General features: G+C 41.3%; 2 protein-coding genes across 2 annotated transcripts; both read right to left on the bottom strand.

Annotated features, from left to right (window-relative positions):
- Nucleotides 1-368: 368 nt before the first annotated feature.
- On the bottom strand, nucleotides 369-7,687 carry LOC120028625 (protein FAM222B-like). Its single transcript, XM_038973838.1, has 3 exons — nucleotides 7,560-7,687; nucleotides 5,549-5,679; nucleotides 369-5,377 (listed from the first exon to the last, which is right to left on the bottom strand). The coding sequence occupies exons 2-3, from the start codon at nucleotides 5,631-5,633 to the stop codon at nucleotides 3,204-3,206; spliced, it is 2,259 nt and encodes a 752-aa protein (XP_038829766.1). The 5' UTR covers nucleotides 5,634-5,679; nucleotides 7,560-7,687; the 3' UTR covers nucleotides 369-3,203.
- Nucleotides 7,688-8,144: 457 nt separating this feature from the next.
- LOC120028724 (flotillin-2-like) lies at nucleotides 8,145-22,000 on the bottom strand. Its single transcript, XM_038973947.1, has 11 exons — nucleotides 21,801-22,000; nucleotides 19,857-19,938; nucleotides 18,469-18,559; nucleotides 17,998-18,121; nucleotides 17,291-17,409; nucleotides 12,926-13,039; nucleotides 12,549-12,668; nucleotides 11,999-12,213; nucleotides 11,452-11,635; nucleotides 10,785-10,934; nucleotides 8,145-10,458 (listed from the first exon to the last, which is right to left on the bottom strand). Exons 1-11 carry the CDS (start codon nucleotides 21,955-21,957, stop codon nucleotides 10,420-10,422), a joined length of 1,395 nt encoding a protein of 464 aa, XP_038829875.1. The 5' UTR covers nucleotides 21,958-22,000; the 3' UTR covers nucleotides 8,145-10,419.
- Nucleotides 22,001-24,617: the final 2,617 nt, after the last annotated feature.

Consider the following 24,617-nt stretch of genomic DNA (forward strand, 5'->3'; position numbering starts at 1 on the left):
TTCAGACTTGAATTCATTAGCAGCTTCAAGGGCCAGGCACACAACAGTAGTAAGAGCCAAACAACAGAATCTAGCTCCCGCCCTCAGGGAAGAAAGCTCAATCCATAAGATTAAAGGTGCTACACATAGGGGACAAATTCTATCCAGAAGCTCTGTGAATTGCAACAGCACTAGGCTACTTCCAAAACAAAATCTACCCTCTCCCGCAACCCATTTCCCCTAACATGGAGACTCACGCTTGAGCCTTTTAATTTCGGTTTTGGTCCACCAGCTTCAAAACAGCTGTAAAAACGATATATTTTTTGTTATTGAAAATATATTTCACAGATTTAGATGGTACAATGATTCCCTACACTATTCAGTGCTTGTTTTCTCACATACAACTGAAATACAACAGGAAATTACGGAGCGTTTTTTTTTTTTACATTGGCCGCTTGACCCGATTTCCACTAAATAACACAGCTAAAGTCAAAACAGCTTTCCCATTTCAACAACATTGAGACTCCCAACAGTGTCTCTGGCGGGAGATGAATATCACAGCTAATTGGGCAGGTATGTAATACTATGAAACGATATCATTCCACTATTACTGCAGATATATTATGGCCATTTTATGAAATGACAATGCAAAATCCTATGTGTAGCACCTTTAAGGCTACATAAAATGACTTATGACTTTTCCATCTCTTACTGAATGCAGCTAATTGTGAGACGTCAGTTTGCATTGTTTTGTGTCTGATGATATGCTTTACCTATGGCACCTATGAGGAAAAACCTATGACTTCAGAATGCAGTGATCAAGGAAATAAATTAGCTAAGATCTAAATTACTGAAGGCTATTTGTCACATAGAAACAACTAAAGAAACGTAGTCTGAAGACCATAGTTACAGCCCAGTGCCACACACACCTATAAAACTCTGCTAAATACTATTCATCCATTAAAGGAGGATTTTTACTTAGCAATTTTACAGTGTCCTTAAATGAAAACATATGCAGAAACAATTGCTAGTATCATAACTATTTTCGATATAGGATTCTACACCATGCAGTTTGAGGAAATCCAGCATGGTGTGTAGTAAGTCATACAACATTTAAGGTGTCGAGGGTAACTAATACAACATTTTAAGGCTTTTTTTTCAAGAGTTATCAGGGAGGAGGAATGTGAGGCCATCAAAAAAGTAAGCCGTTACCCAAGCTAAACTGAGGGAAAATGCAGCATGCTAGACCCATAGAAATACAATTACTAGAATAAGAAGTAATTATATTTCTACGGCTAGACCCATCTACTAGTATGAGGTAACCTGCATTTAAAAGAACTGGATCTCAGTTCTTCTTTCTAGGTAGTACAGAGACAATATACAATTAGGGTTAGGCTAGCAAGTGAAGGACAGGCGTATCCTACGAAGCAAGCTAGATCTACTTAGGGTTTTCTAAAGCTAGCCAGAATCCGTTAGCGTCACAATCCAGCTCTTATTCGTACTACGAAGGTGGATATTGCTCATCCGCAGGGTAGGGTAGTGTAGTAACTGCACGTGTCGCACATGGCTGAAACATCAATCCATGGGCGAGTCAGTGCCACATTTTCATTTGTGGTGAAATCAAAATAAAATCTTTCAAATTCCACAGACTATGGTATGAAATGGGCTTTTAGAAGCACCATCTTTATTACTTATCGTTGATGCCAACTTGGTGCGCTTATCAATGAACAACCACAAGGACCTTTTTCCCCACTCCTATCGATACAATTTTATTAAGTTATTAAAAGTGTTACTGGGTGTGAAGTATAAAATGCATTGTCATTACCAAATATGTAATGTGATATATTTTAACATTACTCTAAGACAAACAAAAATGTATTAAATATTTAAATCACTAATCTTCCTCAAATGAAAGGGATCATGACGCTATCTTTGCAAGAGGGTGGAAATCTAACTCTGTTGGTCCTCCACTCGTGGCTCAGTCGTTTCATTCAGTGTAAGTGGAGTTAGCCTTCCCCAACGCAGGTTAGTTCTAAAGGATTCGTTGCCAGAGATTTACCTGGCTAAAAGGTGAGCCACTTTCGTATGACCGGTTATCCCGAGTTGAACTCAGTTGACCAAAGTTACCTCTCTAACTCCTCAAACCTGCTTCGTAGGATACCCCTCAGCTTACCACAACCCCCACAGACAGGCAAAGATCCACAAGGAATTGTTTACAGTAGTGTATAGTGGTGAAACAAAGTAGCAAATTAACCTCCTGGTATGTTCAGTTGTACTTGCAAGTGATCAATTTGGTCTTTGCACACACAGATAATTCCTTTCAAGATCAAGGGATTGATTCTACAGGGTTCACATTATTCAAAGACATTTAATGTTTTTCCAGAAGTGAGCTTATGTTCCTTTTGTAATTGTTTAGCATAACATTTTGATTCTCCAAGTCATCACACTGAAAACGTCACCGGTGAAATTCAAGTAGAGACAATTAAAGTAACAGCACAAGGTAGGGATAAAATAAAACAATTCAAAATGACTTCAAAAGCACTCCGTCTTAAGGCCTTACCATACACAAGAGGGCAGTACACAATGGCTGTAGCATTACCTTACTGTATATGGGGAGAGATTGAAGTAAGAATATACTCTTAGACATTGACCTGATTCATATTAGCATACACAAATACCCCTTCAGCAAATTAGTCTCATTGGGGCATTAAAAAGCATGTATCCTCCATCATGTCTATATGGAATTTTTATAGATGCATAATTGTAAATGTAAACATAGGACAGGAAAGAAAACCCAATTTTAAGCCACTGTAAAAGGGAGTGGTTGGTTCCATGACAACCTGGGCATAACTGGCACTTATGTGGACAGGATGTAGCCCTACTAGGTTCTCTACCTAGTCCTAGATCACAATAGCGTTTCCCAGAAAATACTACAATCAGCAGATGTCCATGTTGTGGTATGAGTAAGTATTCCTCATCACTGGAATAACAATATAAAACCTTTCATCTGGCACTAAGGTTTAACAGATACCATTTTAAAGGGCTGAGGACGCATTTTTAAAAAGACAGATAAGTCAGCGATTGAACATTGAGAGCAGGAGCAACCAACTAGGGAGAACATTCAATTGATCACTTGCAAGATATCTACAACATGTTTACACCTGATTGTAACCTTGAATCATTCACCAACCATAACACATGACTGGTGAGGTGAAGAGAGATATCTATCTATAGCCTGGGTGGTGAGCATGGATATTTCTACTGTTACCTAGCTCTGGGCTCTGGGCTGGAGCTCTACCCATGGGGGGCCTGTGCATCTTCCCCATGGCGCCTGGGTTCTGCTGGAACGCCTGGAACTCCCCAGACAGGTAATCATTCACATTCTGCTGCATCAGCTTGGTCTGACCCAGGTCTGGGACCCCGGGTCTGGCTCCAGGTCGGTACTGTGATCCTGGTGTGCTGCAGTCTATGGAGTCCCCTGCCGGGCCCCCCTGGAAGGCCATGGGCAAATCCTGTGGGCCTAGACAGTCACTTTTGGCTGCTTGTAGGACGCTGCCCCATGGAACCTGCAAGTAGCGCCCGTTGGTGTAGCTTGGCATGATGCCGCCCGCTGGGCCGGTGACGGGGGGCGAGGGGATTGTCTTGTCTGATGGGTGTTTAATGGGGAAAGATTGTGGCTGCGAGGCCAGCAGCTTTTGGGGGTAGTTGTGGGTCTTGGCAGGGAAGCCAGGCCCAGAGGGGGCTTCTCTCCTTGGGTTCTTGCAGGGGTGGGCTCCATCAGGCAGGTGCTGCATGTGAGCCAGCTGGTGCTGGTTCCAGGAGCGCTGCTGTTGGATTTGCTGCTGTTGGAGCTGATGTTGCTGCTGTAACTGATGTTGTTGTTGCTGCTGCTGGTGAACCTGTTGGAGCTGCTGTAACTGATGTTGATGCTGGTGAGCCTGTTGTAACTGCTGTAATTGCTGCTGCTGTAACTGCTGCTTCGTGTCAGTGTGGAAAGTAGGTGGCATCCTGTTCATAACAGCCATGTTGGGCTGTAGGCCATTAGCACCGGGGGCTTTCTCTGTGTGGCCCAGCAGGCAGGAGGGAAGGAGGCCAAGGTTGTGGGGTGTGTTGACCCTGGAACTGGCGTTGATGAGGAGGTTACGGCTGATGGGGCTGGGGTTGGCGATCTGGCCCTCGCACACTGAGGTGGCGCCTAGTCCGGCCCGAGCCTGGCAGAACTGGTTGATCTGGTGCACGATGCTGCTAAGGTCGGTGCCCGGCCGGTTGTGGTGCAGGGCGGCCGCCATGGACAGTGGGATGGTGGAGGTAGATACGGTTACGTTTGGTGGGACGTCTGCATCTGGCAGCTTCCTGGGGCCATAGGGGGGGCCTGGCTGGGGTTGCACGGCATTGGAAGCAGAGGGGGAGCCAGGGCCGGCACCGGAGGCCTGGGGGAGAGGCTGAGATGGGGGGAGGCCCTGGGAATGTTGCAGACTGGGTGGCTGGGCCTGGGCCACATCAGGCAGGTGTCGCAGGCCCTGGGGGAGAGGCTGTGACAGGGCCAGGCAGTGGGGGTGCTGCAGGCCCTGGGAAAGTTGCAGACTAGGTGGAGGCTGGGCCTGGGCTACGTCAGACAGGTGCAGGAGACCTTGAGCCCGAGCCTGCTGTAGTAAAGCTTGTTGGTGGGGAAGAGTCTGGTGCTGCAGAGTCGGAGGATGAAGAAGATGCTGCTGTTGTTGCTGCTGCTGTAAGGTTTGTGGCCGTGTCTGATTTTGCTGCTGCTGCTGTAGTAAAGTCTGCGTGTGAGGCAAAGTCTGCTGCCGCTGGACATTCTGCGGGTGCGCCAGATTCTGCTGTACCGTTTGCAGCTGGGACAAGCTTTGTTGCCGCTGTAAAGTTTGAGGGTGGGCCATGTTCTGTTGCTGTAAAGTCATGGGGTGAGCCATGTTGTGCTGCTGCTGTAGAGCATGCTGTGGATGTGGGTGGCCCTGTTTCTGTGCCAATGCCTGGGGCTGGGTTTGAGACATGCCCTGGAGGTGGGGGACAGGCTGGGGGAGGTTTAAAGTGCTCTGAGCAACGTATGGCCCGCTGTGGAGGTTCATGGATTGTTTGGGAAGCAGACGGGCTCGGCTGCTGTCTGTGTCTTTGAGGACGCCTTTGCCGGGTGAAGTGCGGAGGACGGCCAGGAGGCCCGCTCTGGTGCTGCTGACCTGAGACGGGTAAGGACTCTGGCGCTGGCTGGAGCTGGATGTGTCCAACCCGTTCACAGTGCGGCGGATGTGCTTCCTCTGTGGTACTTTGACACTGTTGGGGAAGATCTTTATGGTCAGAGGATTGTTGGCGACTTTCTTAGCAAAGGCATCCAATTCTGCTGGGGTTGGATAGTTGGCAGATTTCATCTTCTGTGTAGTGTCCCCTAGGATGGGAACAAGGATAGAGTGAGGGAACAAGGAATTTTAGCCTAACCAAAGTTAATTCATTCAACTAATGACTGGAAAGGATATACAACTCATTAAGTGGAAATATGAAGAGGAAACTGATTTCTCTGATATTATAGTACTCAATTCTATCAGATAAAAACACTTACATTGCTGAAGTCCAGTGTTCATCTGCGTGTGGGAGAGAAATCGCGGGGTAGGTTCACCTGATGATGCTGGCAGACAGGCCAGCATGTCACACTTCCACTAATGCAACATGGGAAAAGCTCTCCTCACCATGCTGAGAGAGACACACACGTCAGCAGTCAAACACCACATTGACCATGTAAAATGACTCAGCCATAACGCTATTTATTTCCTGTACATTGTGACCTTTCTAAAATGGCAGTCAGCAATTAGCCGGCATTTGCGCCCCAGCCTTCAACAGCAAACACCTTGCCTGCAGCTAGACAGAGATAGCAGCGGGTTTAAGATGGAGATGCCTTTTCTCATTTCCCAGGGCACAGCAGGACAGACTGCATGATGGCTACCAGCTAGAGAGCCTCCAGCTGCCTTCACCAATCTCTATGTCTGCATCCCAAATTACATCCCTTTCCCTATATAGTGTACTACTTTGACCAAGGCCCATCGGGTGGTGATGAGGAAAAGGCACTCCAAAGACCCTTCGTGTCCGGAAGTAATTTAGCCATTCATTATAGTCATTGTGATCTGTAGAGCTAATATTTTCTCGAATTTTCTTGTGCCAATTACCACATGACATTCCTGGATAGCTCATTATATTAATAAAGTCTGATTTAATAAACTACAATAGTCAGTTGAAAAAAGGTTATGGGTATAAGACTGTACATATCTGTCTGTGTTGGTAGAATCACAATTGAGGGTGCAGTATTTATGACGTTTTGCAATGAGGATGAAAACTAGCATTCAGTTAGCCAGCTAGTTTACCAACAGGGAAAACGAGCATGGGCCAACAGTAGTGTGCATGTGCACCAGCTGGTCACCAGCTGGGCGCACATGTACACTAGGCTAATTCAGGAAACAGATTGTAGTTTTTATTCCCTGATATAAGGAACCGGCTGCGAAAAGTATGATTAAACAACTCAGACTGAAACGAATAAGTCAGATGACTTATATTTAAGGAGAGCAAATCGATATACAATCCCAAAATCAGCGGTAACTGTCAACAGTAGAACAAAACGATGTTTGAGTGAACCCTGAATACAGAAAATGAATGGTGAATTTCCTTCCGGACACAAACTCCTCACCACTATATAGGGCTCTGGTCAAAAGAAGTACACTATATAGGGACTAGGGTACCATTTAGGTGGGTGTGTCAATAGTTTACAATACTAAGCAATGCAGAACAGCTTTGTGTTATGTATGTAATGGTGCTTTGTCACCCAGAACCCTTTTCAGTTCTGTAACGAAGCTAAATGTGACCGAATTCTGAAGTCCCAATGACGCAAGCATGATACGTCTTACACTTTAGCTGGTTAGTGTATCCAGCGGACCAGTTCTTGTAAATTATGGACATGTAGCTACTAGTTACAATAAATATATTCATTCTGATGACTGGGTCTACCAGAAATGTTCCTGCATCATTGCGTAAATATCAATAACACTAGTCATTCAACGTGGTTGTAGCCTAGGTAGGGCTTCTCTGATCTAGAATGCCAGGACTTGCATATTACTAGCTCGCTAGTTATGAACAAAGATAATTCTTAAATATTATCTAGCTGGTGTCACCGTTGAGCAGCATTGTCTAGTAGTCAATAGACCATTCAAAATGTAAATGAACACTAGCTAGCTACTTAGCTACTGTACTGCCAATATTTGCGTGGCAAAAAGTATATATTTTTTCAAATGTATAATATAACCCTGGAACTGTAGTTCTAAATCAGTAACGTCACTTAACTAGTTACCTTCTCGTTTAACTGTAGCCTAAGTTAATCGGTTAATAAATAAGCAAGCCATGTAGATAGCAATGATGAATGCTAACAAGCTAGTGTTAAATACCTCGAGTCATAGCACCACAAAGCATTGACCACTTCTTTGTGCTGCTAGCGATCAGATAGGCTAACTAGCTAACGTTAGCCAGCTACTGAAGTAACACTTTTGCTAAAGGAAACACCAAAAACAAATAATACGCAAAATACTTACTCCCTGCGAAGTCAAGAGAAAGGAATTTGCGAAAACGTCATTTTAGCGAGATGATCGAACATAGATATTTTGGTTGTTAGCTCAACAGTGGCTTATTTCTGGTATTTGCTTTCTGCAACAGCAACTTTGAGAACACATGCGCAGTAGGCACTCTGTGGGTTTTAGGACCTTTATTACGCATATTTTAGGTGTGCATACTCAATGCCTGACTAATATTCCTTGAGATTGCTGATGAGAGATGAAAGTGCTGAGATTCTTCCTGCAAGATGCATTACAAAAGATTTATGATAAGGATTGATTGAATAAGTGACAGACTTTGGCTCAAATTAGTAAAGTATTGCAAGACTAACTGGGGCGGTAACCGAAAAGCGTTGGGCCAGTAACCGAAAAATTGCTGGATCGAATCCCCGAGCTGACAAGGGAAAAATCTGTCATTCTGCCCCTTAACAAGGCAGTTAAACAACTGTTCCCCGGTAGGCCGTCATTGTAAATTGGAATTTCTTAACTGACTTGCCTAGTTAAATAAAAATCTGGTTTTACATGCCATGAATGTTGCAGCTGTCCACATCGATGCAAGATACTGAATTATTAGAAGAGCACAACTATGTTGTAATTTTATTAGCATGACAGACGAAGACTCAAATAAGGTAATATTATGTAACATTCACAAATATGTAGTCCTGTTGAAAAATAAAAACATCTACATTGACTTTAAAAAATGGAGTGCATGAATCTCTCTATATTTGACACAACAGTAAAGTGATAATTATTTAACAAAAAGTATCCAAAAAGTAAAAAAGTATCTTTAGTGGATTGTCAAAAATAAAAGCTTAGCCAGAACAATGCATTTGGTCGTGAAGCCACAATGTAACTCAAAATTCCAAATTACAGCTGTTACACAACTGAAACCTTTTCACAGTATTGTCAAAATTACTTAGATTACAATGGCTGCAATGAAGTAGAGTCAAATCAACTTGAGGGCAGACAAAAAGAAACATAACAGTAACAGTCCATAAGTCGTTTTCATTTGACTAATTAAAAATAACATTACGATATGTCTTGGAGGGGGAAAGGACAAGGGAACATTTTTCCAATCCAAACATCATTTGAGCGCTGATATTCTTTATAATTTGCTCAGTGCTTTTTTGTAATCTGTCCACTTACATGATAGCTGGGAGTTTTCCCATCTTGGTTTACCATTTTCCATGAACTCATGTTGAATAGTGCAAGTCACCAAATCAGTGATGATGGCATCCACATATATAAAAAAAATGACCAAGATCTGCCGTTTCCCTGTCCTTGTACAAAGGGCTACTCTCCACCTTGGTTAAGATTACAACGTAAATAGTGATACTAAACAACAAGCAGAAAGTTAGTCTTTTACCTCTACGATGACTAACCACAATACAACAAAAAGCCAATATAAATCCGATTGTGATTCAGTCTTGGAATGAGCTCAACAAACAGATCATAAACATGGAGGTAATATGGAATGGCAATAGTGTAACAGTACATATACCCATTTCCACAATTATAGATGATTAAAAGCAAGATAAATTACTAAATACATTGAACAGCATTGTCTAAACAGGAGTGATATCTTTCTCTGACAAGTGTATGATATACAGAGTTATCTTTAACAAAGATTACATCGTGGACAGAACCTGAAGAGCTGTCTTACATGGCTTAAAATGTACTTATATTACTATATAAAACTGCAACAAGTGTCGGTCAATGTTATAATCAAGTCACACTAATCAATTGAAACATGAAATTAAGAAAACAGAATTAACAAAATGACTTATTAAAAACATATCACAGCTCATAAAAAAATAAAAACTATTCCTGAAAATAAAAATGATAAGGAGCAATGACTAGTGTTTGGCTATGAGTAACACCATTTTACTTCTTCTTGGACTCAAAAACACTTCAATATTTCACATACTGAACTTTCACCAGGACAAAAAGTTCTCTCAATAAATTACGCTACATCATTAGAATCCCACAAAGTACTTAATCTCTCCCTCAAACTTACTTCATGCCAATTCAGAAAGAGGCATCATAGCCAAAGAAACAAAAAGGACTGCCAATCAGGTTTCTGGGATGAGTATAAAAAGCCATTCTTGTTGCTATAAATGAAAATGTGTTTGGAATAATGTACTAAACAATGTTTGCAACGTAAAACTAAATGAAAACACATGATTTCTTAAAGAGTGGGAAGAATTCCCAGTTACCCAGAGTTTTGACAAAGTAGAAGCCTAAATAAATTGAGGATAGTAAGCAGTGAGCACCTTGTTTCATGTAGCACTTGATACAACTTGTCACCTGATTGTGAAAACCCATAACTCATCATAATGGACACAAATTAAATCAGTTAAATTAAAAGTTATATACATTAGAGTACAGTAACTTCCATAACCTATAAAATAGTCACATGAGAGCAAGAAGAGATAATTACTGAGTAATAATGAAGTGTATAATAGGCAAGGTGAGTACAACTTTGAAAGAAAATCATAGAGATTGCTCTTCTTGACAGCTGTTCACTGACATGATATGGTAAGGTAGAGACTAGAGGTTTATGAGTAACATCAAAAAGGCTCAGTTCATGCTAAATGATAATGTCATGCGATCTACTTATTGTAAAAAGCTTCATGATTCAAAAAGTAGTGAACTCAAAAGATACATAGAGTATATAAAGGAGCAGCGGTACATGCAGATATTCTGGTCCTGTAGAAATTAAGGCACCAGAGGTTTAAAAAAATCCACTTGTTCATATTTAATAAATCAATAATAATTTCAAGGGTATTGAAGGCAGTCTATGAGTGTGCATAAAACAGAGAGTAGAAGGGAGAGATTGTTTTCAGGCCTGAGCATCAGTCATCCTCTGCAGTAGTGGGATCTGTGGAATAGGAAACAAAAAAAAATCAATTTAGGCTAGAAAGAGATATTGTATGCTAACGTTTCATTTCACTATTTCTGAAAAATTGCATGTAGGTTGGAACAATCCAGCAGCACCAATAGGATTCTATAGGACATATTGGCTAATTCATAGAATTAGAACAGACATTACCACTCTAGTGGTAAGTCAACGTTCCATGATGGGTGTAATTATATTTCTATGGACTCACTAATCTGTTTTACCTACCATTTTCACCATGCATGTCTGGTGAACAATACTATACTGATGCTAAGTGAAGTTAGACTTCCTGTCCAGCCCCTAATTACCTTTGATAGGTCAATTCCTGTGAGGGCGCTGACGGACACAGGAAGTTCAGCCAGGAGGCGGTTCACTTCCCCCGTCACATGGTTTCCCTCCCCGCTCAGGATTACTATCTCATTGGTCCTGGCCAGCGGCGCCGCCACCTTGGCTGCAATCTAGGAAGACACGGGCACATTGAGATGTTTTTATTGTGCTCACATCACAAGACACATTTATGGTATATAATGGCATATTACATCAACAAATCATCTGACTTCTGAGTCACTTTAAAATGGTGTAATCTTACACTTGTACATGCAGTCTACCACCTCTAACACTGGCTGACAAAGATACCATAGATAACTACTGGCTGATGACTGATACTTCTGTACTTTGTCAAGTCAGAAATAAAAAGTCAAACGCTGGCATTATTACTGTTACTAGATTTTAACTGTTTATTACTGCTTTATTAGTATCAATGTTACTAGGTTTATCTGGGGGCATGTTAATGAGTGTCTACTGTACATCTACACATTACTACCTCAATATAAATACATCTGTATGAAGGTCTCATCAAGGCAGTAGTGATTTAATTTGATCACATCTAAACTATTCAAACGCACGCATGAATACACTGCATTTAAAACAATCAGTGCAATATGACTTATGTGACTTAATTCCATAGTCTGTTACCTTGGGCAGGGCCTCCAGGACAAGAGCAGTCTTGGCTGCCTCTCCATACTGCTGGTAGGCCTTAGCCTTCAGTCTCATCTTCTCAGCCTCAGCCTTCCCTATAGCCTCAATGGAGCCAGCCTCTGCCTCGCCTATTCTCCGGATCTTCTCTGCCTCTGCCTGGGCCGTCAGAACCTTCTTCATCCTGAAAGACACACCACACTTGTATCAGAACAACTGGGAAACTAGATTGTTTTCCAAAAGAGACTAAAAGTATCCGCTAGTTTCCAAAATAAACAATTTAATTCATATGCTATTATTGTGTAATTACCATTTTAACTGCTCACTTGATAAAAAAAACTAGCATTTTTTTTCCACAGTTAAATGAAGTGCTACCAATCTACATGTGTTGAAGAATTCCAGACTCATGAGAAAATATTTCTGTGATAGAAGACAATGCACAAAGTTGAGTGGAATCACTAGTGATCGACAGTTTGTATGTTACAGCTAGGTAAGCGTATAACGGGACTGTGGAAATGCTCTGTTATGATATAAAAGCTGTTCCCACTTCTGTCCCTCAGCCAGCTGTTGCATCTTGTATGCCTCTGCCTCGGCAGGCCTCTTCACCATGGCGATGAGCTCCTTCTCTGTGCGGGAAATCTCCTTCTCCTCAATGGTGATCTGCTTCTTCCTCTGAACCACCTCAATCTCTATCTCCTCCAGCCTGATCTTCTGCTGTTCTTTAGCTGCCTGCAGCTCATAGGCCAGCTGGGCTTCCGCTTTCTGGAGACACAGAGACAGAGAGAGACATGACCATGACGTCCATGTTGAAGCACACAGACAGAGAGACAGGATCATGACATGGCCGTCTATGTTGATAGAGGAGTTTTTATGTTGAGGTTGGCTGGAGGAAGCGTTTGGCTGCTTAGGGCTATATTTAATGTTAATTCCGGGCTCTTTGATCGCGTAAAATGTTGCATTTACTAAATTACTAACGCCTACTGATAATTTAGACTCAGATGGACCAACATCATAGAATAACTTAGTAGACTGGAATTGCTATCGCACTGTACTCATTTAACTGACATTCAAAAGTGGAGTATGGAGTTCATGCAGACCTTGGTGTTGACTTCTTGGTTGAAAGCAGCCTTCTGCAGTTCAAGTTCTCGTTTGGAGTCTGCCATCTTTGTGTCGGCGAGGAACTTGACATCCATCATCTCCTTCTTGCACTCCGCTTCCTGGCGAGAGAGAGTGAGACAACGAGAGAGAGAGAAAGACAATGAGAGAGAGAGAGAGAGAAGAGATTTGAATGTACATGAGAGAGAGAGAGGGCGAAAGGATGAGGAGAGAGAAACAGAGTGGAAGTGTATGAGGAGAGGAAAAGGGGAAATTAATAAAATGAGCTTACAAACCTTTCAAATGAAATGTATGTACATTATTACATTAATATAGAAATAATTGCCCCTCTCGAATTATTAAATTTATTGAATCTTACTCTTATCCCAGCATCCCTTTCTGCCTCTGCCACACCGATGTCTGCATCCCTCCGGACTGCTGCTGTCTGAGTCTTCCCCAGTGAGCTCAGGTAGTCCACTTTATCATAGACATCCTACAACACACACACACACACAGTAGCTCAGATTACCATACACTACCAGAGATACTTGAGGGAACAAAAACGTAAATAAAATGTCCAACATCAACATATAATAACATCTAATTCATTGTCGCACTTGTAGTGAAGAGCTTGTCATGACATGGCCCTTTCTGGGTGTAGATCATGGCTTCCCCCCCCTCTCACACTATCCTAACCCAGGTTTATCACCTCCGGTCGTAAATACCGGGTAGAAACTACCATGCAGTATTGAGGGAGAGTGTCTCCTAGAACAGAGACTTGGCCAAACTCCTAATCCCCAAAATGAGAGAATTAAACCATATGGCTACTTTTGAGAATAATCCGTGGACACTTAAGGGACAGTTATGACAAGTGTGTTTCATTTGATGATCTCATGAAGAACAGGAAACACACATAACGGTATCTCTTAAAGTGTACATTTCCCAGCTGGCAGGTTTACATCTAAATATTGTGAAAAGTATGTGATTAAACATGAAACTATTTGTGAAAAGATGTAATGTGATATTGACCTTCTAAATGAGTATGGATTTTCATATAAAGATTAACTAGTCAGTGGTCACACCCCCAGGAGCCTAGCCATCACATTAGGCGCCATGGACCACCCTTTTCTACTGTTACGTATAAAACCAACTCCTGATGAAATTCACATCAGACTAAGCAAACCCCAGTGTGAGCTGTTTGTGGCCTGCACATTTGTGGCCTGCTGGAGGTCATTTTGCAGGGCTCTGGCAGTGCTCCTCCTTGCACAAAGGCGGAGGTAGCGGGCCTGCTGCTGGGTGGTTGCCCTCCTACGGCCTCCTCCACGTCTCCTGATGTACTGGCCTGTCTCCTGGTAGTGCCTCCATGCTCTGGACACTACGCTGACAGACACAGCAAACCTTCTTGCCACAGCTCGCATTGATGTGCCATCCTGGATGAGCTGCACTACCTGAGCCACTTGTGTGGGTTGTAGACTCCGTCTCGTGCTACCACTAGAGTGAGAGCACCGCCAGCATTCAAAAGTGACCAAAACATCAGCCAGGAAGCATAGGAACTGAGAAGTGGTCTGTGGTCACCACCTGCAGAATCACTCCTTTATTGGGGGTGTCTGGCTAATCGCCTATAATTTCTACCTTTTGTCTATTCCATTTGCACAACAGCATGTAAAATGTATTGTCAATCAGTGTTGCTTCCTAAGTGGACAGTTTGATTTCACAGAAGTGTGATTGACTTGGAGTTACATTGTGTTGTTTAAGTGTTCCCTTTATTTTTTTGAGCAGTGTATATTTTTTTTACACCTTTATTTAATCTTTATTTAACTAGGCAAGTCAGTTAAGAACACATTCCTATTTTCAATAGGAACCTAGGAACGGTGGGTTAACTGCCTCGTTCAGGGGCAGAACGACAGATTTTTACCTTGTCAGCTCGGGGGATTCAATCTTGCAACCTTACAGTTAACTAGTCCAATGCTCTAACCACCTGCCTCATTGCACTCCACGAGGAGACTGCCTGTTACGCGAATGCAGTAAGCCAAGGTAAGTTGCTAGCTAGCATTAAATTTATCTTATAAAAAACAATCAACCAATCAATCATAATCACTAGTTAACTACACATGGTTGATGATATTACTAGTTTATCTAGCGTGTCCTGCGTTGCATATAATCGATGCGGTGCGTATCGTTGCTCCAATGTGTACTTAACCATAAACATCAATGCCTTTCTTAAAATCAATACACAGAAGTATATATTTTTAAACCTGCATATTTAGCTAAAAGAAATCCAGGTTAGCAGGCAATATTAACCAGGTGAAATTGTGTCACTTCTCTTGCGTTCATTGCACGCAGAGTCAGGGTATATGCAACAGTTTGGGCCGCCTAATTTGCCAGAATTTTACGTAATTATGACATAACATTGAAGGTTGTGCAACGTAATAGGAATATTTAGACTTATGGATGGCACCCGTTAGATAAAATACGGAACGGTTCCGTATTTCACTGAAAGAATAAACGTCTTGTTTTCGAGATGATAGTTTCCAGATTCGGCCATATTAATGACCTAAGGCTTGTATTTCTGTGTGTTATCATGTTATAACTAAGTCTATGATTTGATAGAGCAGTCTGACTGATCGATGGTAGGCACCAGCAGGCTCGTAAGCATTCATTCAAACAGCACTTTCGTGCGTTTGCCAGCAGCTGTTCATGACTTCAAGCCTATCAACTCCCGAGATTAGGCTCGTGTAACCGATGTGAAATGGCTAGCTAGTTAGCGGGGTGCGCGCTAATAGCGTTTTAAACGTCACTTGCTCTGAGACTTGGAGTGGTTGCTCCCCTTGCTCAGCAAGGGCCGCGGCTTTTGTGGAGCGATGGTTAACGCTGCTTCGACGAGGGTGGCTGTTGTCGTTGTGTTCCTGGTTCGAGCCCAGGTAGGAGCGAGGAGAGGGACGGAAGCTATACTGTTACACTGGCAATACTAAAGTGCCTATAAGAACATCCAATAGTCAAAGGTTAATGAAATACAAATGGTAGAGAGAAAAATAGTCCTATAATTCCTATAATAACTACAACCTAAAACGTCTTACCTGGGAATATTGAAGACCCATGTTAAAAGGAACCACCAGCTTTCATATGTTCTCATGTTCTGAGCAAGGAACTTAAACGTTCGCTTTCTTACATGGCACATATTGCACTTTTACTTTCTTCTCCAACACTTTGTTTTTGCATTATTGAAACCAAATTGAACATGTTTCATTATTTATTTGAGGCTAAATTGATTTTATTGATGTATTATATTAAGTTAAAATAAGTGTTAATTCAGTATTGTTGTAATTGTCATCATTACAAAAAAATACAAAAAAATTATAATAATTAAACAAATATATAAAAAATAAATTTAAAAAAAAACGTCAGATTAATCGGTATCGGCTTTTTTTGGTCCTCCAATAATCGGTATCGGCGTTGAAAAATCATAATCGGTCGACCTCTAGTTAAGACCACGCAAACCTCAGTGTAAGCTAAGGTAGCAAATGGTTGAATCTCTAAGACCAAAACATGCCGGGTGATGCTGGTGTTCGAAGTGGTTTAAACTACAACTCTACCAAAGGACAGGACTATACCACGTGGAGCATTGGCTACATGGCTGGAAATGGTTAAACAGACTATCGATCCCTACTGAATAAGAGCAAATCTTAGATGTATAATTACTAATCCGCAGCTAGAAATGACGTAAACCTAGAACGAGAATACCAACAACCGCCGAAACATCTATTCTAGGAGAACATTCCCGAATGGTACTCTTTAGTATCCATTCTAACAACCACAAAATACTTTAATCTTCAGGGAATTGCATCCAGAGAGACTCATGAACTCTCCAGCAGACGGACCGGATTCCAACAGAGAAGACAACAATGACATACGGGCGTAAATATATACTTCCAATTATTTTCGAATGAGCAGCCGTTCATGTGCGAAGGATTAGCATTTCAATTAATATAAATATAGACTGTGTGTAATGAATCTATTTTGTCTTTCCCGCTCTCAGTATCACCCTTCCCTTTTGTCTACCAAACTGTCATATCGGCTTTACCCACTAGGGACTTTCCTATCATTGTTAGTAACCAATATCTACTGTTTGTTATGTATTTCTGTGATTTGATTAGTTAGTAAATAAATAATTAAGCCAATTTGTATATCGCTGATTCATAATTTATGCTAGTGTTCGTGCAGATAACCAAGAATTTTACGACGTTCAGATGAGACTGATAGAATGTAAAGAATAATTAATGATTGATTGCTATTAATATAAAAGATCTTTAAGAGTGGATTCGGGAGATAGCCTCTCTATATAAACTAATGCTTCAGTGGTGCTCCAACTTCCTAGTTAATTAAGTTTACATGATTAGTTTAATCACGTAATAATAATTACACATAAGGAATTGATTTGAAAATAGCATGTCATCTCATTTAACCATACTAGAGACACGACAAGCTGCTAATAAAAAGTGGATCTCATTGACGGGGACTGTGACAGTCTAGGCTAACGGCTATTAGAACTACTACCAATCCACATTACTCAATCCTAATCAACAACGGTAAAGACTAGTTAAGTGGAGTCGCCTCTCAAACAGGTTTACATCATCCATTAAATGCCATAGGATAAAACACACCAATAAAACAAAAACATTCAAATAAAAACGTGTGTTTAACTGCATTTACCCTCCACACTTCATGGCACCACCAATTGACTCACCTTGATAGTGAAGCTGAGGATCTCAATGCCCATCCTGCCCACGTCGGGCGCTGCCACCTCCCTCACCAGCTGGGCAAACTTGTCCCTGTCCTGGTAGATTTGCTCCACCGTCAGTGTACCTGGGGAGAGGGAAGAGCAGAAGAGCCTGTCAGTTTCTACAACACTGGATATAGACCTACTTCACTTAAGGCTATCCCACATGGTAATCAAATAATCACTGAAATTCATTGGTATTTACAAAGACAAAATGCATTGATAAAAACACATAGATCTCTAAAGTCATCATCATCATCATAAAGTAAGACATGATAAAATATCATAATACAGAACATATAACGTTTACTTTTCAATAGTGCAGTCTATATTCTCAGATTTCATGTTTGTGGTATTAGAAGTTACCCTTTCACACATTCAGGCTCTCATTACATTGACTGTCATTTCTACTTTTTTCTAAATTATAATAATTTAGACAGGCTATATTTAGTACAAAGCTTGAACAAACTGTTTGAAAAGCTACCCATCTGCAATTCTATGTTGTTGAAAAACTACTCATCAGCAAAACCCATGTGTATGTGTGTGTGGGACGCTGAGGTTTAGCCACTGATTTACATCAGCTAACAGAACAAAGCTGACAACAACCAACTGAAATCAACAGAAGACCATAATATAAAAAAACATATATTTTACTTTGGAGAGATTCTCCTCACCTAGAATTGAGCGTAAATGTCCCTCCAAGGTTTGCAAAACCACTCCTTTGATTTCGGGGACGGATTTGCCCAAAAACTGCTCGCAAGCAATTGCCAAAAGATCATGATCTGTCATCACTTTGATCTGGAGAAGAGATGAAGGAGAGATTCGGAAAGACTGTGGCCTGGTTGCATACGCAAATATGAATCACTGTGATTTAACAACTTGATCTATGGCTGTAAGTTAGTTTACACAAAGAGCTCGCTATAGCTGCAGTTTGTAAACTGGTATGCTACAATGAGATATTAAAATTAATAACAATTAAAGTTATAAATATTTTCCAATTCAATGGTGTCGGTTTTATACAACTGACGAAACGATACTTTGGCACTGTTTTCACTGACAACGCATTTTGCGAGACAAATTATGGGAGGTATGTCATGGTGGTGACTAGTCTATTTCTAGCAGTTAAATTTTTTTTTTTTTTTTACCTGTGCCACCCCTGTGACAGTGATGGCGACCCCCTCTGCAGTCTCAACATCCTCACACTTGGGTTGGAGTGTCATAATCTCCAGTGTAATCCTATATGAGGGGAAAAAACGTATTTTAGTTAATGCAGACCTTAAATTAAAGGGGCAACCTGCAGTTGAAACAATAACGACACGTTCTCTCTCCACTGTTTCGGAAAAAAGCTAAGGGATGGGGCTGTAGAAATGCAACCACTCAAATTCATACAGAGCTATGGATACAAGGAGTGACCATCCATGATTTCAAAATTATAGTTTTAACCATCTTGTGAGGCTATAGTATACAGTGTTTGTTTTCATTCACTTTGTTTACAAACATAGTAAAACAAGCTTAAATTTTGGGTTCTGATGGAGTACGACAGTTGAACTAAGCTCATGAGGCCTTTATAAGTTAAATTATTCAAGAATCAATGGTTACATATCATTAACCAAAAATGGATATAGCAACTGCAGAAAAACACTCTGCATCAGTATTATGTGACAATGTTGTCACTGACAACACATCAGGAGAAGAAATAATGGAATAATTTGGAGGCTCAGCTGAAATATTGTTATCTTATCTCATCATTGAATAAATATCATTGGGAAGTCACATGAGGAGTTTCACAATGGCAACATTTCAGTCATGGAATATTTCTATAGTGGAACGTTTATTGTTTCTGGAGATTTACTACTTCTATTGCCACCACTTCCTTGACACGCCCCAAACGACTAGTGACTAGTTACTGGCTATTGAGCAAAAATAACCTGAAGAAACCCTAAACAAAACATTGCATGCTTTCATGTAAACCCAGAGGATAATGCCTTACAGTCAGTTAATAAACAGAGGACAGCACCTAACCTACTGTGAAAAAGGGTAAGAATGGGGCCAAGTGACACACGGGGAAAAAGGCAGAATAGTGAATGTGTACTGTAGTGTAAGGTGGGGCCAAGTGTCCTTTGCCATGTTTCCATTTGAAACATCCAGAATTCATTAACACAATGTAGGTCAGTCAGGAAAGTGTGGCAAAGAATAAAATAATAGTCTTCCACGCACACACCTCCTGGCTGATTTTTAGTCTGCTTGGTGTGTTTACTGAATTATAGGCTATCATTGTGGAAATCTACGATAGCTGAAAAACCTGTTGGAGCTGTGTCCATAAATGATTGTGGGTTTCTAAACCTCAGGCAGCCCTTTTATCCAATTTAGTATTTGTATGGAAACGTTTGTATTTGTATGGAAACGTCTTATTTATCCATTGAAGAAATAAAACAAGCCTCCTCCAGACCATTTGCAAAACAACCCATGATTGCTGATAGACTGATGAAGACAATTCTATAGCATACCATGACATCGTCATCAACGGTCTCACCTTTGAATGTCAGTGATGAGCCACCAGGCCCAGGCCCAGCCCCCCACCATGTAGGTCTTCTCATCTGAGCCACAACAGGCACCTGAGAAATGAAAAAGACAAGATTTCCATCAGGGAATGACTATCATTCATCAGCACTCATTACTGATGCTCAGTTGACACCCTTCTTAGTTGTTACCACAACAATTCCTTTGTCTTGGTGCCATGCAATAGCTAGGTTACTACAGGGCCAAATGTAAAACATGTAGGTATAAGCTACTCATAGACTTCTATAAGGGTAGGCTACATGATTACATAGCATTGTGTATAATTTCCCTGCAAGCTAAGAAATCCCTTGGCCTTGCACTTGGCAGCTAAGTGAGGATCATATTACAGTGTACATAGCTAAGGATGTAGTAACTCAAACAATCAAAACATGGAAGTGTTGGTATCACTTCGCTCATTCAAAACTATAATTTTGACCTAAAATATTTTTGTCCCTCATATAGGTTTACACCAGAGATTATGACACTCCAAACCAAGTGTGAGGTTGCCATCCCTGTCACTGGGGTGGCACATGTAAAAAAGAAAAAAAGAACCTGTCCATAGCCTGCTTCTCAGGCATATTGCATGACTGTTATTTGGAATTGTGGTAAAGGCCACCAGCTGGAAAGAGACTAGTTACCACATTGCATTAGCAAGGCTTGCATCCCAGTTCAGCAACATTAAAGTGACTGTGTTTCCAGAATTCAAATCAAATTGTATTTGTCACATGCTCCGAATAAAACAGGTGTAGACCTTACCGTGAAATGCTTACTTACAAGTTCAAGAAATATCCTGCTAAGCATTCAAAATGTAATGAGTACTTTTGGTTGTCAGGGAAAATGTATGGAGTAAAAAGTACAATATTTTCTTCAGGAATGTAGTGAAGTAAAAGTTGTCAAAAATATAAATAGTAATGTACAGATACCCCCAAAAACGACTTAAGTAGTACTTTAATGTATTTTTACATAAGTACTTTACACCACTGCCATTTTCACAGGTAGACTGGTCCTGGCAGCTAAATCAATCAAATAATCAATCTATCGATTCTCAAATGCGATCCAGTTCTAGAAACAAATACATTTACTTTCATATCACATCTACATTTCACAAATGCAAAATACACACTTTATTGTACACTGTTTTAACCGGCTTTACCATAGTTGCAGCCGACAATATTTTTCAGTTACAATATGTTTCTGGCGACCTTCTTCGGTTACACACAGGTGTTCGGAGCACGCAAGTTAGCTAATTAGTACAGGTGGTCCCTCTGTCTTTCTAATTAGCATAGGTTGTCCCTCTGTCTTCCGTAAACAGTAAACACGTGTTTTAACATAGATATATGGCTGTGTGGGAACAATAACCCTATAAAAAAAATGTGTGTATCAACTTAATATTTTCATTTTTCAAAATGATTTGATATGAAAGATCAAGTCCTTCTGCTTCCAAAATCCTACCACAATCAATGCGTGTTAATGTTCAGACAGAGTTGCTTTCAACAAAACTCCCCACAGAAGACGCCTTCCTCCAATGACTCGTGTGTGTAATGTAATAGAACTAGGAGACATGATCAAGGGCTAGTAACAACCTAACTGACTACGTTAGTGAAGCGATATGACTTATGTTGTTTATCCGTCGAGCAAAATCAATGCAATGACCGTTTCATTAACTAGCTAATCAATCAAATGTATTTATAAAGCCCTTCTTACATCAGCTGATGTTACAAAGTGCTGTACAGAAACCCAGCCTAAAACTCCAAACAGCAAGCAATGCAGGTGTAGAAGCACTATACATTAACTGAACCGTTGGTAAACGAATAGGTTAACAAAATAACCATATATTAACAATTAAGCTTGTATGATAGCAAGCTAGCTACGTTAGCTTCCTAGCTACAGTAGCATGGCAGGAAGGGGGGACACCTACCAGAGACAACCACGGCTTCATTTGGTCCAACTGTAAGGCAGCTACCCATCTTCTTCTGGTGATATAATCTCTCAAATATACGTGAAACCCTTCTGTATTGTAATATATATTGCTGTGTGGTTAAATGTCTCTCAATTCGATTAAAAACAGTAAACATTCACAGCGTCTTTGCCACCTTCCTATTAAATCTCCTGCAAGCCCCCGCCCCAAATCAAGACGGTGACGTAGCCTAGCTAGAAGCTAACGTTTGTCAACACGACATGCCCTGCCCACTTCATGGGTCTCTCTCCCTTCGCATGCAGTGTACTAGTAGCCACTAGGTAGTAGTAGTTTCTATTGATAAAGAAGGAAATATACTCTCTTACAGAAGGTTCTTAGAAACATATAACTTCCCAATACATTATAAAGATTGTAATTCTATATGCAAAGCAATACCTTCAGGACTTACTCAATTAATTAAATCTAATTTGTGTTTTGTGTTTTGGAGAACATGTCAAGATAGATGCACAATTTATATTAGAAGATTGCCCCCTGCCGGATAAGAAATGTAATAATATTTTCATAAGATAACTTTTTATTTTTTTTATTTTTTTTATTTCATCTTTATTTAACCAGGTAGGCCAGTTGAGAACAAGTTCTCATTTACAACTGCGACCTGGCCAAGATAACGCAAAGCAGTGCGACAAAAACAACACAGAGTTACACATGGGATAAACAAACGTTCAGTCAATAACACACTAGAAAATCTATTAGCAATGTGTGCAAATGTAGTAAGATTAGGGAGGTAAGGCAACAAATAGGCCATAGTGGTGAAATAATTACAATTTAGCAATTAAACACTGGAGTGATAGATGTGCAGATAATGATGTGCAAGTAGAGATACTGGGGTGCAAAGGAGCAAAAAAAATTATGGGGACGAGGTAGTTGGGTGGGCTATTTACAGAGGTGCAGTGATCAGTAAGCTGCTCTGACAGCTGATGCTTAAAGTTAGTGAGGGAGATATAGGACTCCAGTTCCAGTGATTTTTGCAATTCGTTCCAGTCATTGGCAGCAGAGAACTGAAAGGAAAGGCAGTCAACGGAGGAGTTGGCTTTGAGGATGACCAGTGAAATATACCTGCTGGAGCGCGTGCTACGGGTGGGTGCTGCTATGGTGACCAGTGAGCTGAGATAAGACGGGCTTTACCTAGAAAAGACTTACAGAGGACCTGGAGCCAGTGGGCTTGGCGACGAATATGAAGCGAGGGCCAGCCAACGAGAACATACATGTCCCTATCTGTGGTGAGTTGGTACAGCCTATCCTGACTCCCCATGATCCCTGCTTACCACCTACAGAGCGATATTCGAGGAATCCTGGTGCCTGCCTGAGTTTTCTTTCTCAGTGCTTGCTTATTTTCGAGATACAGCCATCTTCGTTTTCTTCAGACCGATCGAAGATAACATATATTATTACGCTAATGTCGGGAAGGGTGCTCTTCTGGGCTACAGCAGTTTGGGAACAACAATCGGCCATCTGGAGGAATTCATGGCAGAGGTGAGAAGTTTGAGTCTCCGGTATCCGGGAGAAAGGCTTGAATCCGGAGTCTCTTTTTGATACTTTTCTGCACAGATTATCTGAGGAGGTTAAGGATGAGCTAGCTGTTTCCTGTCTCTCTGTGCCAGTTTGTCTTGTATGTTTCCAAGTCAACCAGCGTTTTTTCTCGTTCTCCTGCTTTTTGCATTCTCCTTTTTCTAGTCCTCCCGGTTCTGACCCTTGCCTGTTTCTGGACTTTGTACCCGCCTGCCTGACCATTTTGCCTGCCTTGACCACGAGCCTGTCTGCCACTCTGTACCTCCTGGACTTTGATCTGGTTTTGACTTTTTGCCTGTCCACAACCATTCTCTTGCCAACCCCTTTGGAGTAATAAACATTGTAAGACTCCAACCATCTATCTGCCTCCTGTCTGCATTTGGGTCTCGGCATGAAAAGAGTGTCCCCTACTGTGCATGTTGTAGGGGCCATTTCCGTCTACTTATGTCGATGGCTTATGTCTCATTTAATCAAGTGTTGTGAATATATTGTCTGTCTAGGGCTGTTTTAACTTCGTCATTTGTAAACTAGTGTGACGCACTCAGGCGTAGTGGGTGCGGAGTCAGGCGCAGGAGGCTGAAGGTACAGAATAGTGCTTTTATTACAGCACAAGGAAAATCGTACACGCCAAAATGCCGGGCGCACAATCACGATTAGCCCAAAAACAGTATCCAACTAGTCCGGAGAAAAACCCAACATGAAACACACTGCCACACATAAACACAGTGGAAAAATAAGCCCGCACAAAGAGCAGGCGGGCCTACCGGCTTAAATAGCCCAACTAAAAACCTAAACAAGAAACAGGTGAAACCAATAAGACAAAACGAACAGAAAAGGGAAAAGGGATCGGTGGCAGCTAGTAGACCGGTGACGACGACTGCCGAGCGCCGCCCGAACAGGAAGAGGAGCCACCTTCGGTAGGAGTTGTGACAACTAGGGGCACTCTCACATGGGGTTAGGTCACTGGTCACGTGTGTGTATATAAGTACACAGGTGACCAGGACGTGTTAGCACAGCATGAACACACCTCTGTGCTTTTGTACAGTAAATTATTTTACATTTTCCAATAAATAGTTTACTCAACTAAAGAAATACATCTGGATAGGCAATTCTATGTGGATGTGTAATGGGGCTTTTGGGTGCCTAGTAGTATTAATGTATAATATCAGCTCTAGGCCTACTGAAGTTGAGCTGAGTCTGCTGAGTGCCATGCCATATCATATTGTTTGTGTGCCACCCTGTGGTCAA

The sequence above is a fragment of the Salvelinus namaycush genome, chromosome 34 (assembly GCF_016432855.1).
Source record: "Salvelinus namaycush isolate Seneca chromosome 34, SaNama_1.0, whole genome shotgun sequence".
Classification (NCBI taxonomy): domain Eukaryota; kingdom Metazoa; phylum Chordata; class Actinopteri; order Salmoniformes; family Salmonidae; genus Salvelinus; species Salvelinus namaycush.

What these genes read in the sequence shown, in the direction of transcription:
- LOC120028724 (XM_038973947.1), bottom strand. Translation starts at nt 21,957, where the DNA reads ATGTTTACTGTTTTTAATCGAATTGAGAGACATTTAACCACACAGCAA. An exon ending in AAAGGGATGCTGGGATAAGA is followed by an intron (nt 12,669 to 12,925) that starts GTAAGATTCAAT and finishes CTCTCTCGCCAG; the next exon opens with GAAGCGGAGTGCAAGAAGGA. An exon ending in TCCTGGAGGCCCTGCCCAAG is followed by an intron (nt 10,935 to 11,451) that starts GTAACAGACTAT and finishes GTGTCTTCCTAG; the next exon opens with ATTGCAGCCAAGGTGGCGGC.
- LOC120028625 (XM_038973838.1), bottom strand. Translation starts at nt 5,633, where the DNA reads ATGCTGGCCTGTCTGCCAGCATCATCAGGTGAACCTACCCCGCGATTT. An exon ending in GAACACTGGACTTCAGCAAT is followed by an intron (nt 5,378 to 5,548) that starts GTAAGTGTTTTT and finishes TTCCCATCCTAG; the next exon opens with GGGACACTACACAGAAGATG.